The 17,285-nt window shown below is 51.1% G+C and overlaps 1 protein-coding gene and 1 pseudogene across 1 annotated transcript; one reads left to right on the top strand and one right to left on the bottom strand.

Moving 5' to 3' along the window:
* Positions 1-626: 626 nt before the first annotated feature.
* On the bottom strand, positions 627-5,489 carry LOC119276816 (annotated as a pseudogene).
* Positions 5,490-15,509: 10,020 nt separating this feature from the next.
* LOC119297504 (heavy metal-associated isoprenylated plant protein 35-like) lies at positions 15,510-17,059 on the top strand. The gene is made up of 3 exons (XM_037575296.1): positions 15,510-15,658; positions 15,754-15,829; positions 15,960-17,059. Exons 1-3 carry the CDS (start codon positions 15,632-15,634, stop codon positions 16,772-16,774), a joined length of 918 nt encoding a protein of 305 aa, XP_037431193.1. The 5' UTR covers positions 15,510-15,631; the 3' UTR covers positions 16,775-17,059.
* The last annotated feature ends 226 nt before the right edge of the window (positions 17,060-17,285 follow it).

The following is a 17,285-nucleotide window of genomic DNA, read 5'->3' as shown; positions in this document are numbered from 1 at the left end:
GTCACTTTTTGCACTGTTTAGGCAACTCAGACATGCATTTAATGCCCTTGTCCCCTGCCGTCAGAGTTAGGTAGGGTGCACTGTATCCACAGTAGCGGTAGCTGCACCTACCGCATCCTTTTCCATTTTTACCCTTCTAGTCTACGTTGCCACCTGTCGATGACCCCTTGAAAGTATAAAAGGAGGCCCAAGCGCAACGTAGAGGGGGTTCGGCCAGTTCGACTCGTTCGAAACACCAGAAACACTCCCACGCTCAGTCTGGCAGCGTCCATCGCTCCTGAGCAAGAATTCAATACACACAAACAAGCAGCAGTAGGGTTTTACACATCCGTGCGGCCCGAAGCTGGGTAAAAACTGCTCGCGTGTACCGCCTCGATCCGCTCTTTGTGCGACCTCCGCCCCCCTCCGAACCAAAAGGGGGCCCTGTCCCCATAGGTGTTGGTGGATCAGCCTTCCCCGACAAAATGGTCAATTAAAAATCACAAAATATGAAAATGACATGTAAATTGGGATGGCTGGAGTACCACTCAAAATAAAAATAAAAATTCAAAAATAAGACGAGACATGACAAAGGGGATTGCTGTTATTCTTTTCACCACCTTCAACATGAGCAAAGCAGCAATGCAGGAAGCACAACTAGGCATCAGTCCTCATTTTTGGCAGGTGATAATATTTCACCTCATGCAATCGAAGCTTGCAAGAGCTCGACCCAAACCAAAAGAGTAGCAACCGCATCAAACCGGTCACGAAAGAGCAATCTGCCTTCAGAAGGCTTCACGCCCTGTTGCAATTTTCTAGAGTTCAAATTATATATTCCCTTCTATGATGTGATCAATCGCCTTCTACAACGGTTATGATTTTCTGAAGAATGGTGCAATATAAGCAGCGCTGGTACAATGCTGTCGCATTTGCCAACAAAGCTATAGCAAAACTCAAATCCGCCATGAAAACACCAGTCACCACAAGTTTCAGTGCTAAGATAGGAACTTTGTCGCAAGTACTGACGGTGATGAACTCTGACAAGGATCAAAAGCCCAAATCATGGGTGCGGATAGCCAGGGGGGTCCCATGGTCCAGCATCGTAGCGTTTCTCTCTGTAAGAATAGCCGCTGTCGTAGATGTCTTGCAAGCCCATCCCAGGAGTTGTCATAGGTCGTCCGTAAGCTCCATGTCCGCTGAAACCTAAAATTATAAGTATGATATGGGTTAACCACAACAGATTTCGATGACTTGGATGCAAGTGAGGAAACAAAACCTACTAGGTGGCCTTCTCTTCTCAATCTCAGCCCTAAGCTTCTCAGACTCCTGAGCCATAGTTACAAGATCCTTCTCCACTGCCTGCACCTGTGCCATCAGCTCTGCCTTTGCATTCTTTTCATAATCAAGAGCGGCCCTGCAGTGATATTAATAATTAGCTACTCTTACACTAAAGTAAGAAGGGGGGGGGGGATCAAAATACAAAATTAAATTCCTCATCTGAGCCACCAAGTTAGATTGACAAAAAAACAGCATGATGCATCTACTAAACCAGAAACGCAGACCAGAATGGTTCAATACCTCGTATGAATTAGTTCCTGTCGCAGACCATCTCATTCAGCTACCATGGCAGATATGCGCTGCTTTTCAGAGTTCTGATGCTCAACCTCCTTTGTTAGACCCTGCACCTTTTCAGTCAACTCTTGCCTCAAAGACTGCAGCGTGCCTACTTCAGATCGTAGCTGCAAGGCATCTTGCCTATGAGGTTCTAAAGAGCGTAGCTCAGCTTCCAGCTTCAGATTCCTCTGAGTCAGCTCCCTCGATTCAAGTTCTTTCTCTGCGCGGAGCTTAGGTATAGCCTGACTCGAGGAATAGAGATCTTCTTTCAAATGGGACATTGCTTGCCTGAGTCCAACAATTTCATCCACCAGATGTTGGTTGTCATCACGGATTCTGCGTATCTCATCACGGCGGCTAGACAGCTCTCCCTCGAAGCGACGTGGTGAGATAGACCTTTCTCGTGCAAGTCGAGGAGGAGGACCATCACGAAATCCTCGCGGTTCCTCATAGTACTGGCGACTTATGCGGTGCTTCCCTGCCATTTATAGCCCTGTAAAGAATAACCGGAATGTTAAGACAAGAAAATAAGAAACTCACGTGTCAGAAATGACTTTTAGAACCACATAAGTGGTTGGTTTCCTCATTGTTTTGTTTGGTGATTGTTGAAACATGACGTGTACCACTATGTATTTGTCCTATATTTGTTTCCTGATTTATTTATTTTTCCAAAAACAACATGGGACACACAAGTGCGTTGTCATAAATGAAACAACTGACACACACAGTCGCTCAGTCAGCGCCTATCTCAGTTTCAAATTGTGAATCGTTGTCAACTTGGTAGTAAGATTGCCATTAACTTCATTGATATTTTAGCATATATGTACAAGACAGTTAGCCTTTGCCTATGAAGAATGCATCATTAGCAAACATTTAAGGAAACATACCTTCATTGCACACAACCTCAGAAGACAGCATTGATTACTTCTTTTGAGCTTAAGCATCTCCAGAAACAGGCTTATGGATTGCGGTGGAAATAAGCTCCAGTAGGGGGAAGCTCTGAAAAACTGTTTTTCATTTTCTTTTTGGCTTACAGAATTCAGGCTTCTTTTCTGTGTCAACTAATGTAAAGTCTACAATGTCCCTGAACTTTAATCACATCCTTTTGTTAGATAATTTCGTTTTTTCCATTATTTAACCGCAGAAGCAAAATAAAATAAAACTTCAGCATAACAGAATTTCAGTTGTGTCATATTTTGACGTAAGCAATAAGTTGCACGCATCACACATGCTTTTCGATTGCACAATAGGCTGCATTAATATACATGCATTAACAGTCATATGCGAATCAGATACATCACATGGCAGTGATGGCACATCCCCCAAATCAAATTCAGATGACTTCAAACTATAATTAAATGAACGAATGCAGTCCCAAACAAGTTGGGGTAGGCTAGAGGTGAAACCCATAAGATCTCGCAACCAACTCATGGCTCTGGCACATGGATAGCAAGCTTCCACGCACCCCTGTCCATAGCTATCTCTTTGATGATACTCCAATCCTTCAGGTCTCTCTTAACGGACTCCTCCCATGTCAAATTCGGTCTACCCCGCCCTCTCTTGACATTCTCCACACGCTTTAGCCGTCCGCTATGCACTGGAGCTTCTGGAGGCCTGCGCTGAATATGCCCAAACCATCTCAGACGATGTTGGACAAGCTTCTCTTCAATTGGTGCTACCCCAACTCTATCTCGTATATCATCATTCCGGACTCGATCCTTCCTCGTGTGGCCACACATCCATCTTAACATACGCATCTCCGCCACACGTAAATGTTGAATATGTCGTCTTTTAGTCGGCCAACACTCAGCGCCATACAACATTGCGGGTCGAACCGCCGTCCTGTAGAACTTGCCTTTTAGCTTTTGTGGCACTCTCTTGTCACAGAGAATGCCAGAAGCTTGGCGCCACTTCATCCATCCGGCTTTGATTCGATGGTTCACATCTTCATCAATACCCCCATCCTCCTGCAGCATTGACCCCAAATACCGAAAGGTGTCCTTCTGAGGTACCACCTGGCCATCAAGGCTAACCTCCTCCTCCTCACACCTAGTAGTACTGAAACCGCACATCATGTACTCGGTTTTAATTCTACTAAGCCTAAACCCTTTCAATTCCAAGGTTTGTCTCCATAACTCTAACTTCCTATTTACCCCCGTCAGACTATCGTCAACTAGCACCACATCATCCGCAAAGAGCATACACCATGGGATATCTCCTTGTATATCCCTTGTGACCTCATCCATCACCAATGCAAAAAGATAAGGGCTCAAAGCTGACCCCTGATGCAGTCCTATCTTAATCGGGAAGTCATCAGTGTCGACATCACTTGTTTGAACACTTGTCACATCATTATCGTACATGTCCTTGATGAGGGTAATGTACTTTGCTGGGACTTTGTGTTTCTCCAAGGCCCACCAATGCAAAAAAAAAAAGAGTAGATGACAGCCATTCTTGTAAATTCTAACAAAAATAGCTTAACTTGAGCATGAGTATGATTCCCAGGTATAAAAACAATCATGTGATGCTATAAAGGAGAAGACATGCCCTCGACCAACTTTTTCCTGCGGTCGAGCTGGTCGGAAGTGAGCTGGAGGCCGAGATCGAGCTAAGCAGCACCTAACTGGAGGTGGAGGACGAGCTGGAAGCAGCAACACATGGGTCGACGTCGAGCTAGCCTGTAGCGAGGCGAGGTGGATGCATTTGGCAGCGTCGATCTCCTAGCGTAGGAGACCCGTGATGTTGTGAGAGAACAACGAGATAACCATGCAGGGTCGGGTTTGGGAACAGGGAGGCAAGCGGTGGCATACGGAGCCACGGAGGTAATTTCCTTGTAACTCGGAGGGCATTTCTGAAATTGATGAGGCGAGAAGCTCGGAAGACTGGGTCCGAGCAGTTTCCTGGTTTCAACAATTTTCTGGGTGGTGGGAAAAATATTCTCTAATGATAAGAGGCTCTGCATTTTGGGGGGTTTTAGCTCTCTTGGCAAAGCCTCAAAACAAGTGACCCTAATACATAATTATCACAGCATCGCAAGAGCAGATTGCTAAAGAACATCAATCAATTATCACAACAAAGCAATACGCATGATTAGCATTGGTTATCAGTTTATCAGCAAACCACTATGATTCTCTAAAGATATCAAAAACCACATGGAGTTATCTTATCACAACAAAAACATGCTTTTCCTTGCATGCTGGCATATTTGGCTAATCCACAATGCCAAGATCTACAAACATATTCGCATTGCAATTTTGTCCATGAAATATCTCTCGTGGTGCATAGGGCTAAGCCTAGGTTCATAGACAGGTTGCTCAGGTGGATTGCTTTTCTCCCACCTTAGATTAGTCTATGATCCTTGTATGTTCTGGCCTTGTTGATCTCTGTACATGTTATCTCTATAACATAAAGTTAAGGTTCTGGACTGCAACAGCCTGACCGCTACAAGATATCAAACATATCAAGACTAGAGTACACAATTTTTTTCTTGCAGAATTTTAATTATCGCTGAACAAAAACTACTTGTACCATTTACCATCAACCAGATTGATACAGAGCGTAGCACTGCATCATCACAAAACAGCAACTTACGGGAAACAACTTACGCTATATCTGCCGTAGGGGGAGTAGTATGGCAACCAGCAGAACCCGAGCTTAATCGATCTCCTGGAGTGAGACGCCGGTGGCTGCGGCACCCCCAGCGGCAACGTCACCAGCGGCTGTCGGTGGAGGATCAGAGGGGAGGAGCAGTCAGGGAGCGGTGGCTAGCAGGGGAAGTCGCGCCCGCCCTGCAATGGAGCGGCGGAGGACCGCGAAGTGGCAAAAACGGCGGCGGCCGGAAGCCGCGCAAGGGCGCGGGCGCGGCGGCGGGGGTCGGGATAGGGACGGGCGCAGAGTAAGAGAGAGACGCGTTGGGGGCTGCACTCGGCTTGTTTTGTGGCTAGGCATTGTGAGCTGGCCGAGCCGAGCTCGAGCTCAGAGCGTCCCGAGCCCAAGGCTCGCTTTCCTTTCCGTTCTTGTTTTCTTTAAAAAGTTGAGTCACGCTCGGCTCGATTTTCAGGACCGGGGCCGAACAGAGCCACCAGCCCGTTCAGCTCGGCTCGATTCTAAAGCCAACTCCAACGGGATCACCCAAAATCGATTGTGCATAAATGTTCGGGTGGTATGAACACTCTTAGCATGTACTCTCTCCGTTCCAAATTACTTGTCTTAGATTTGTCTAGATACGAAGATATCTAGTGCATCTACAGTCAAACTTGACAAATCGAAACCCCTCAAATATCCGCGGACGCGGTCGGGTGCATCCGCTGAGAGTAACTGGTCACGTCTCAAATTTCCTTCTCTGCATCCGAGTCTCTCACATTTCATCTCCTAAATCCATACAAAACCGCAAAAAAAAACTACGTACTACGACACGCTAGCTATTATTCGTCGTCGGAGATGTCCACGACGTAGGTGCCGGGCGCCGGGTGGACGGGCGCATAGGAGGGCTCCAGCTCCTCATCCTCCTCCTCATCCATGTATGCGAGCATCTGGTCGACTTTCGCAGCTTGCTCTGCGTCCATCTCCTGCCGACGACTACGCATGGCCTCCGCATCCAACTCCAAGCGGAGGGAATCGAGGATGGCCTACTGGTCCGCCTGCAGATACGCGTCCCCAGCGTCCCCCACGTCCTCCTCCGGCTCCTCCTCCTCCTACTTCTCCTCAATCTCATCCTCCTCCAAATCCTCCTCCGGATCCATCACATCTAGAAGTAGCCCCCGCGGCGACCTGGGCTTCGCGCCTTGCCCGGGCCTGCTCAAGGAGCTGCATCCAGCGCTCCGGCATTAGATATGGGTAGCTCCTTTACCCGACGGTGTGGGGGCATGGCTACTAGTGGCGGCGGACGACGAGTAGAAAATGGCGGCGATAGCAGACAGGAGGGGGAAATGTGGACGGGTAGGGTTTCGGTGCGGGCGGTCGGCTTATAGCCGGGCTAGGCACTACATGACCCACCGGAACGGCGCTACGCGGCACCATCGGTCCGACGGTAGAAACGAGCTTCGGACCGTCGGGTTTCGGAGTGTTTTCCTGTGTAACCCTGACGTCAGTCCAGCGTGTTGGACGCGCCCGGGCGCCCCCATATCCGCGCCATATTTGGGCAGGATATCAAGGGTGCCAGCCAGCTCGAGCGTTTGAGGCCCGTTTAAGGTGCCCATCTGGGTCGCATTTTCGTGACCGGTCAATGACCGGGTTGGACAGCTCGGGCGTTTGATACGGGTTTGGGGTGTCCGGCTGTAGATGCTCTAACACAACTCATCTAAGATGTTCAAACTAGTTAGGACATTTGGGATCCCTCAAACGGCATCGAACTGAGGGGAGATTTGGGGAGTCTGGACATCCACCACATCGAATCCATCCAAAATTGAGTCGGAGCACGCGTCATGCCACTCCTCCTGGCCGAAAACCTGCCCTTCCCGTTGCTTCCACCCCCCACACACGCCTTTCCATCCGTTGCAGCAATGGAGCCACCGGAGAAGCTGGAGACGATGTTCATTATCCTACATGCCCCGGACCGGAGGAGGTCGCCTGCAAGGTTGCGTCGCATAACACCAACGACGGTGCTTCAGAGTGCAGAAGAAGGCAAACAAGGTAGTGGCGGGTGGTCAGGATGTAGCTCGTCATCCAAAGCGCATTGTCGTTGCTGGTGCTGCTCGATCAATCGCAATGCCTAGTCTGCCAAGCTGAAGATGTCGTACTACTACGCCGCCCAGTATCTCGATACGCCTGGCATGCAACAATGGTCGCAGCAGACCATGGCCTCCTTTCAACTTCGGCCGACGAGCGTCATTCATCGTTGAACTCAATAGCGGCTACATCTTCACGGAGTCGTGGAAGCATGTTCGGTTGCAGATTCCCGTTGTGGAGCCCTCAACCATTAGTAACCGGTCATTGTTTGTCAGAATGCCTCAACCAAGCACGACAACAAAAAATGACAAGGTGATGATGAACATTATCCACAATGAAGGCGACAACGAAGATGGACAAGTGCATGACTCGCAACCGAAGCAAAAGTTGCAACTAGGCATCTAGCCGTCGGACGCTCAGTAGGTATACACTAAGCAGCCATACTTTGAGTCGGACAACAACTGGCCGCCGGGTGTCGGTCTAAAGAATAAGAGAGGAACCGCCTACTCGAACAAGGAAGATGATTTGATGTGTGAAGTATGGTTGGTCACTAGTGTGGATCTGTTTCATGGTGCGGAGGGAAAGGGCACGCCATTTTGGCAAAGTGTGCATGATTGGTTTCATGACCAAAAGTGCTACGATCCCTATCATGCGGAAGTGATCCATGATCTCAATCTGAAGTTGCTAGTCCTCTTTATGTATATTGTCATCAACATCAAAATATAATTAAGGACATGATTGCACTTTCACTTCAACAAAATACATACCCCATCTGTCTCAAAATAAGTGTCAATGATGTAGTATAGTTTTAGTACAAAGTCGTACTAAATCAACAACACTTATTTTGGGATGGGGGAGCATGCAACAGTTCACAAACTCATGACATGGTAATATTTGTCCCACCAACCACTCATCCTAAGAAAACATATCACATAATGCTCTCCTAAGGCCCATAAAGGTGACTTGACATGCAATAGATGTTTGCACATCACCAATAGAAAATTACACCATAACATAATGCCATAACACTGAACTTTACTCAATTTCATAAGTTACAAGCAACAAAGTTTCTCCCAAGTCCTCAAGAATGTCACGAACAACTCACAACACATCATATTGATCATGATCAGTGGGGTAATGATATGAATTACAATATAAACATGCAAAATTTTCACCAATAAACCAATAAGCATCAACAACCAAACATCAAATAACACCAGGAAGTGATCTCAACAACAAATCCAAGGTAATAGTTTTATAGGTTGGAAAGTAGGGGTGTATGGAGGCGACGATGGAGATGGTGCTCGGCGATGATATTCCCCATGATGAACGGAGTGATGGTGATGTCGATGGCTTTGACTTCCCCCACCCGAAGGGGAAGGACCCCGACAGATTAGCCCTACGAGAGTGTAAAGTACCCCCTTTTGTTTCTTCCTTGAAGATGGCAGCGAAAAATCAATTATTTCTAGAAGTTTTAAGGTAGTATAGGACAAAGAGTGCTAGAGAGAGGCGGAGACGGATCCGGCTTGCCTGCTGCCTCCCCATGCTCCCATCCGTGCTCCCATTTCATCCTACGATTGTCTTTTTTTCTCTTTTCTTTCTAATCTAATCATCTTCCTCCTGATTTTAAGGGGGTGGGGCCGGGACTTATTTTGTTCCAATCAAATCAAGCCACGTACGTGGGAGCACGGATGGGCACACGCCGGGGAAGCAGGCAAGTCTCGTTCCGGCGGAGACATGCCCTATGGGCCCCGCACGGCCACTTGGAGGGACATATTCGTAGAAAGAATGGTTTTATGACTCTTTTTTTGGCAAAAAATATCTATGGCAAGTATTTTTCGTAAACCATGTGGCCGACGGATTAGAGGGCTCTGAACACTTTTCTGACAGGTGGGTCCCACTTGTAAGAGTTGACTTGGCAAAAAAAAGGCCACGTGTGTGTGCCCCTCTGTTATGCATGAATGCATTACATGTGTACAACTTTGTGTGCGTTTTGAGGAGCAGTTTGGGGCGGCGGCCTTCACCAGAGTCCAACGGTGTTTCTCATGGAGCCGCCCGAGCACCTAGAGCTTCCTCCTTGTAAGACAATAAGTTTTGGGGAACCAGCACAACCCTCTAGGGGTGGCTTATCTCATTATATATAATGGTTGTGTTACAATATGTACCATATACGTACATAGGTACAGAAGCTATACATAGTCTAACACCCTCCCTCAATCTTAGCCACTTTCTAAAGAACTGAGAAGGGTAAGATTGCGCCTACAAGCCTCAAACTATGGCAGCGGTAAAGGCTTAGTGAAGATGTCTGCAAGTTGATCCTTAGATGAGATAAACTTGATATGGAGTTGCTTCTGTGATACACGTTCCCGTACAAAGTGATAGTCAACTTCAATGTGTTTCATTCGGGCATGAAATACTGGATTTGCAGAAAGGTATGTAGCACCGATGTTATCACACCAAAGAATAGGAGGCTGTGGTTGAGACAAACCCAACTCCTGAAGCAAAGACTGCACCCAAATAATCTCTGCAGTAGCATTAGCCACAGCCTTGTACTCAGCTTCAGTACTGCTACGTGACACAGTAGCCTGTTTCTGAGCACTCCAGGCGATCAAATTAGAGCCAAAGAATACTGCATAACCCCCCGTGGATCGCCTGTCATCTGGGCTACCAGCCCAATCTGCATCAGAGAAGGCCGAAAGGACCCGAGAGGAAGTCGGCCGAATATGCATACCAAATGTCAGGGTGAACTGAACATAACGAAGAATGCGTTTAACAGCAGCCCAATGAGTATCTCTGGGAGCCTGAAGATACTGACAAACCCTGTTAACAGCATAAGAGATATCTGGTCTCGTGATCGTCAAGTACTGAAGTCCACCAACAATGCTCCTGTACTCTGTGGCATCCGCGGGAGACAAAAGCTCACCATCAACAGCTGTTATCTTGTCGGTAGACGACATGGGTGTGGTGGTCGGTTTGCACTTCAGCATGCCAGCTCTCTGTAACAACTCCAAGGAGTACTTCTTCTGTGTAAGGACAAGACCAGTAGCACGAGAAGTGACCTCAACTCCAAGAAAGTAGTGAAGCTTCCCAAGATCTTTGACCGCAAAATCAGCACCAAGAGAGCAGACAAGAGCATCAGCAGCATACTGAGAAGAGCTGACAAGGATAATATCATCGACATATACCAAAAGATACATAGTGACTTCTGGCTTCTGTAGAAGAAATAACGAAGTGTCAGCAGTAGACGGCACAAACCCATGAGCACGAAGGGCAGAGGCAAGGCGGGCATGCCAGGCACGAGGAGCTTGCTTCAAACCATATAGTGCTTTGGAAAGACGACAGATATAGTCAGGACGATCAGGATCAGAGAAACCAGGCGGCTGTTTCATATAAACCTCTTCCTCCAAAAATCCATGTAGAAAAGCATTCTGCACATCAAGTTGACGAAGTGACCAACCACGAGAAACAGCAATGGAGAGAAGAAGCCGAATAGTGGTAGGCTTGACGACAGGACTGAAGGTGTCCTCATAGTCAAGACCATGACGCTGCCGAAAACCGCGAGCAACAAGTCGCGCTTTGTAACGCTCAATAGATCCATCCGAATGCTTCTTCACTTTGAATACCCATTTTGAGTCAATAACATTTACCCGTGGTGGTGGATGAACGAGAGTCCATGTCTTGTTACGAAGAAGAGCATGAAACTCCTGCTCCATAGCCTCTCGCCAATGTGGAATGCACAGGGCAGCCTGATATGAGCGAGGCTCAGAAGATGGATCCGCAACAGCAGCAGCCAAACAAGCAGCCAACCAAGCAACCGTACCATCCTTACGTTCCTTAGGTTTGAAAATGCCACTGCGACTGCGTGTATGTGGTCGGGACACAGGAACCACCGAGGTCGACGGAGCAGCCTGCAACGGGCTGGAGGACGGCGACGTTGACGAGTCAGCCGGTGACGAGGAGCCAGTCACGGTAGCCTCGGACTCGGTTGGCGAAGAAGGCCGACCCACCGGCGAAACCGGCAGAGCAGACGAAGCAGCTGGCGACTCCGGCATCACAGACCGGGCCGATGGCGAGCTCGGCATAGTGGGCCGTGGCGCGGCCGGTGTCGCGGGCCGATCCGCTGATGAAGGCGACGTGAGGACCTGAGCCGCGGGCGAGGACGGCGTGATGGGCCGAGCCGCAGGCGAAGACGGCGTGACGGGCCGAGCCGCGGGCGACTCGGCGGCCGCTGGCGAAACGGACCGAGCAGTGGAGATGCTCGGCACGACGGGCTCGTCGGGTGACCATGCATGGGCACGCGAATCGATGCCATGCAACATAGGGCGATTGACGTGCCCACCAGAAGACGACGATGATGATGGTGAATCCTCCAACAGCTCCAAACGAGCTCCACGTCCGGTTCCTGCACCATGGTTAGGTAACAGCAAAGGAGAGTATGCAACATCATCAAATTGGTCAGAAGCAACAGAGGATGAATGCAGGGATGGTGGTTCGACAGTGGACACAGGAAGGTTGGCAAAGGGAAAAACATGCTCATCAAACACGACGTCCCGAGATATATAGACACGATTAGTGGGAACATGAAGACATTTGTAACCTTTATGAAGAGAGCTATAGCCAAGAAAAACACACTTCTTAGAACGAAACTCAAGCTTGCGCTTGTTATATGGACGAAGATGCGGCCAGCAAGCACACCCAAATACCTTGAGAAAGGTATAATCAGGTTGTTCATTAAGGAGAACCTCAATGGGAGTCTTCATGTTTAAAACACGAGTAGGAGTACGGTTGATGAGAAAGCATGCAGTGGTGAAAGCATCACTCCAAAACCGAAACGAAACAGATGCATGGGCCAAAAGAGTAAGACCAGCTTCAACAATATGACGATGCTTACGTTCGACCGAACCATTCTGCTGATGTGTATGTGGACATGCTAAACGATGAGCTATCCCAAGCGACTGAAAGAAAGAGTTGAGGTTGCGATACTCGCCCCCCCAGTCTGACTGGACATGAACAATTTTGTGCTTGAGAAGACGTTCAACATGTTTTTGAAACTGAACAAAAATATCAAACACATCAGATTTGCGTTTAATAAGGTAAAGCCAGGTAAAGCGACTATAAGCATCAACGAAACTGATATAGTAATTATGACCACTGACAGAAGTCTGAGCAGGACCCCATACATCTGAAAACACAAGTTCTAAAGGATGTTTCACCTCACGACTGGACTCCGAAAAAGGAAGTTGATGACTCTTCCCCTGCTGACAAGCATCACACACTGCTACATCTTTATGACTAGACAAACTAGGAAGCTCATGACGACGCAAAATATGACGGATAATAGGTGTGGCCGGGTGACCAAGACGAGCATGCCACTGTGACGGAGAGACCCGAACTCCACTGAAAACACGAGCGACACCAGGATGCTCCAGACGGTAGAGGCCCTGGCACAACCGCCCACTAAGAAGAATGTCCCTCGTGCCCCGATCCTTAATAAAAAGATCAAAAGGGTGAAATTCACAAAGCACATTATTATCACGTGTGAGTTTAGGAACTGAAAGAAGATTACGGGTCACAGATGGAACTCGAAGAACATTGCGAAGCTGAAGACTCCTATTGGCATGTCTAGTGAGAAGAGATGCTTGACCAATATGAGAGATGTGCATACCTGCTCCATTGGCGGTGTGGATCTTGTCGGAGCCATGATAGGGTTCACGAGTGTGAAGCTTCCCCATCTCGCTGGTTAGATGCTCTGTCGCCCCAGAGTCCATGTACCAGTGTGGATCGATGGAGTAGGACTGAGTGTGTCCCTGTTGCTTCTGCGGCGCGGGACGATCAGCCATGGCGACCTGACGGGCATTGTTGCGTGTATCTTTGCCGTCATTGCCAAGACCAAGGAAGCTTCGCTGGAAGCGCTTATGACACTTGGAGGCCCAGTGCCCATCGCGGCCACAAAGCTGACACGCACGTGGACTGCCAGCCCCCGGTAAGGTCGCAGTAGGTGGGGGGGCCGAGGCGGGCGACGGTGGCAGCCCCAAGGGAGACCGGGGTGATGAAGAAGAGCGGCCACCCTTGGTGGCGGCGTTGGCCGAGAGGGAGCCAGTGCCCCTGGTGCGGCGAGTCTCGACCCGTTGCTCAGTGAGAAGGAGCCGAGAGAAAACCTCGTGTGCCAGCATGGGTGTCGAGTTGCCCCGCTCGTTGATGATCTCGACTAAGGCATCATACTCCTCATCAAGACCATTGACAATAAACGAGTTGAACTCGGAGTCGGTGAGGGGCTGTCCAATGGAGGCCAATGTGTCGGCGAGACCCTTGACCTTGTTGTAGAACTCAGTGGCAGTGGAGTCAAGCTTCTGACACTCTCCAAACTGACGACGGAGTGCAGAGACACGAGCCTGGGACTGCGCAGCAAAGGTGCGCTCAAGGATGGTCCAGGCCTCATGAGACGTCTTCGCGAAGACAACAAGGCCGGCAACTGCCGGCGAGAGCGACCCCTGGATGGAGGAGAGGTTCGCCTGGTCCTGCCCCGTCCAGACGCGATGGGCCGGATTGTAGACCGGACCGTGCACGCTGTCTACCAGCGCGGGTGGGCAGGGAAGCGATCCGTCGACGTAGCCTAGCAGGTAGTGACTCCCCAAGAGCGGGAGAACCTGCGCACGCCAGAAGATGTAGTTGTCGGCGGAGAACTTGATGGTGATGAGATGACCAAAGTGAAACGGCGGCGACGAAGACAATCCCATCGAGGAGGCTGTCTGGGGTGCAAACACCATGGAGGCAGCCGGAGGCACCGAAGCCGATGCGGGAGGAGGCGGGACCGCAGCCAGGGCGGGCGCCGCAAAGCTCGCGGCCGGTGCGGACGCCGCAAGGCCCGCGACCGGGGCGGACGCCGCCAACCCCGCCAGCGGGGCAGTGTGATCCGCTTGCGGCAGGAGCGGCGGGACGACGCCTGCGGAGTCCGCAGCGGACGGCGGCGCCGCGGTGTGGACCACGAGGTCACGCCCAAGCGAGGGCGCCGGCGGCGTGGAGAAGAGGGAGCCGATGCTCCTTGTCCCGATCGGAGCCGGAGCAGAGACGGCATCGAGCAGGAGGTTGAGCAGAGCCGCAAGAGAGGCCGGGAGGAAGCCCGCAGCAATGGAACCGGTGGTGGCGGCGCTCGACATGGCGGCGGCGCGATCGGTGGCGCGGCGGCGGCGGTGAAGGCGGCGGCGGCTGCGGCGGCGGTGCGGGTATTAGGGTTTAGAAGCGGAAGCGATCGTAACCTAGCGTGATACCATGTAAGACAATAAGTTTTGGGGAACCAGCACAACCCTCTAGGGATGGCTTATCTCATTATATATAATGCTTGTGTTACAATATGTACCATATACGTATATAGGTACAGAAGCTATACATAGTCTAACACTCCTAGACTAACACGACATGCACGCGAGCGCGTCGTCTCGCCACCTTCCGTCGACAGAAGCTTTGCCGCTGGAGGTCGACAGGGAGACGTTGATCGAAGTTCCGCCGCTAGAGCGAGCTTCAATGGCGAGTTGAGGCGAGGCTCCCGCGCTTCATCTTAGTGATTGGGGACAACTCGCCACCTCGTCCTCCAGGGGTGTGTAGCAGCTCCGTCGGGTCCGACCGCACTTCTGGTTCCGTGCCGAGCCGCCCAGCTGGCTCCCGTCACCATGCCGCCGAGCTACCACGGACGAGCAGCTCGTCGCCTCCCCATACCCATCACAGCATGCACCCCAAAAGCACGAACAGAGCACACGAAGGCAGCGCGCACACAAGCACACGTCACGCACGCACGCCGGCAGGAGCTCACCACGGTGATGCGCGCGCGGTGCACGAGTCGCAGTGCTCGCTCTGGTGCGGCTTGCTGGTCGGCCGGCCGTAAGGCCTCGCGGTGCGTGCCTGGTTCGAGGCCTGATCTGTAGAGTGGGGCAAGGCGGATGGGGTGCTAGCGAGCGGCGGGCCGTGTCAGCAGGGCGGCACGACGGAGACGAAGCCACGGCGGGAGTCGAGGAGGAGGGAGCGCGGCTGGGAAGTGGGAGAGAGGATGGGATGGCTGCCCGAGGGAAGGGATGGTGGTGATGGCGGAGGACTAGTCAACGCACACAGGTGGCCTTTCTTTGCCAAGTCAGTTCCTAACGAGCGGGCCCCACCTGTCATATGTGATGGGTTCTTCCGTTCTTGCATTTTACTCCATCTGCAACTGCAAGTGACCAAACACGGCCGATATATCTCCCGAACCCAACCACAGCGGAGGCAGCATCAATCAAACCCTCCTCAAGGTGGAAAGGTACTCCCAACAATCCGGCGTCACTTCCCCTTTCTCCCTCTCCCCCTCCACCTTCCTTCGTTCCCCACCGAACAGACCGTCCTCCTCATGGCAACAGAACCTCTGCAGTGCAAGGTACCTCCCCCAAACCCAGCACTGTCACTCTCGCTCGCCGTGTTATTATTACTCGAGTCTTACCCTCATGGTTTCCTTGATTTCTTGGCGTGCAGACTCTGGTGCTCCGGGTGTCCATCCACTGCGAGGGATGCAAGAAGAAGGTGAAGAAAGTGCTGCAGAGCGTCGATGGTGTGCTGTCACCTCAGTCTAGTCTATCTATCTCCAACATTTTCACTATGTCTTCACTTCTCCAATTATTTCGCTTGCTCCTGTGAATGGGATTTTCCTCTCATTCCATAGATTCGCCTTTTTTCTGAAGGCGTGTACAGATGCGACATCGACGCCCGGAGCAACAAGGTGACGGTGGCCGTCACCGGGAACGTCAGCGCCGACGCTCTGCTCAAGAGGCTCCGCAGGTCGGGCAAGAATGCCCAGCAGTGGCCGGAGCAGCAGCTGGCCGTAGGAACCCAGAGACCCGGAGAAACCAAGAACGACTCCATCCAGCCAGACAAGCCCGGTGGCACTGGCACCGCCCACAAGCCGGCGTCCGGCGACGCGGAGACAAGCGCCGCAGGGCAGAGCAACTCCAAGGCCACCCCTGAAGAAGATCCCAACAAAGTCGCCCGCGAGACCGTGAGGCCAGCTCAAGACGACACGGAGAGCACCAACGCGGACGCCGGCGGCGTCGACGATGTCAGCCATCGCAGCAAGGAGCCCACGGCGGAGCAATGCAACGGCCCCCAGAGGAAGCGGAAGCAGCTGCGGCCGGAGGAGGAGAAACCGGTCGATGCCATCGCCACGGTGGTGGTGGCGGCAGCATCGGACCAAGGCAGCCACACCTGCCACTCGCCACCACACCTGCAGCCGCCGCCGCCGCCGCCCTCGGTGCACGTCCTGAGCTACAGCATGGCGCGGCCGAGCGCGAGCGCGGCATACTACGCCGCCGCGCCGGCGACGGCAGCGCCAGACGCGAGGTCCCTGCCGCCGCAGGAGCTCCCGTACACGTACCCACCGTGCTGCTACTACTCGCAGCCGTCGCCTTGGGCGCCGCAGACGGGCGCGGCTTCGCCGGCGCGCTACTCCTACGCCGATCTTTTCAGCGACGACAATGCCAACTCCTGCACCGTGATGTGAGGGAGCTGTAAGAATTGGCTTAACCTTAATTTACCGTCAAGTTAGTTGAGTCTATCTAAGGATAGTTAGTAGATTGTGCTACTAGTAGAAACATCACGAGGTTCTGGTGTTCATCACGCGAGTCCAGGCTCGAAGCAGTTTGTAAGGTGACATTTCTTGTGCTTGTGATGACCCAACTTTGTAAAATTGTTAAGGTAACCTGGCCATCAGTGTCTTTAATTGGTCAGGTTTATCTTTTCCTCTTTTCATTTTCTTGTTGTATCTAGATGCAAATTATTTGCCAAATGTAGTGAGATGGCTGCCTTGGCATGAATCCTGAATTTCTCCCAAACTTTCCCAAAAAAGAAATACTGCCAACAAGTACGTTCAAGGAAGGGTAGTTTGTCATGAGCTCCGTGATTCGATTGCATGAGAGTTGGTTGGAATGTGATGATTTGGCAATCACAGTTTTGGTCAACATGTTCATGTCAAGACCGACTTAACTGCCGACTCCAAAAACAGAAGACTGCCT

This window comes from Triticum dicoccoides, chromosome 1A, assembly GCF_002162155.2.
Source record: "Triticum dicoccoides isolate Atlit2015 ecotype Zavitan chromosome 1A, WEW_v2.0, whole genome shotgun sequence".
Lineage (NCBI taxonomy): Eukaryota > Viridiplantae > Streptophyta > Magnoliopsida > Poales > Poaceae > Triticum > Triticum dicoccoides.
Note: the sequence above shows the minus strand (reverse complement) of the source record. Positions and strands in the feature narration are given on the sequence as shown.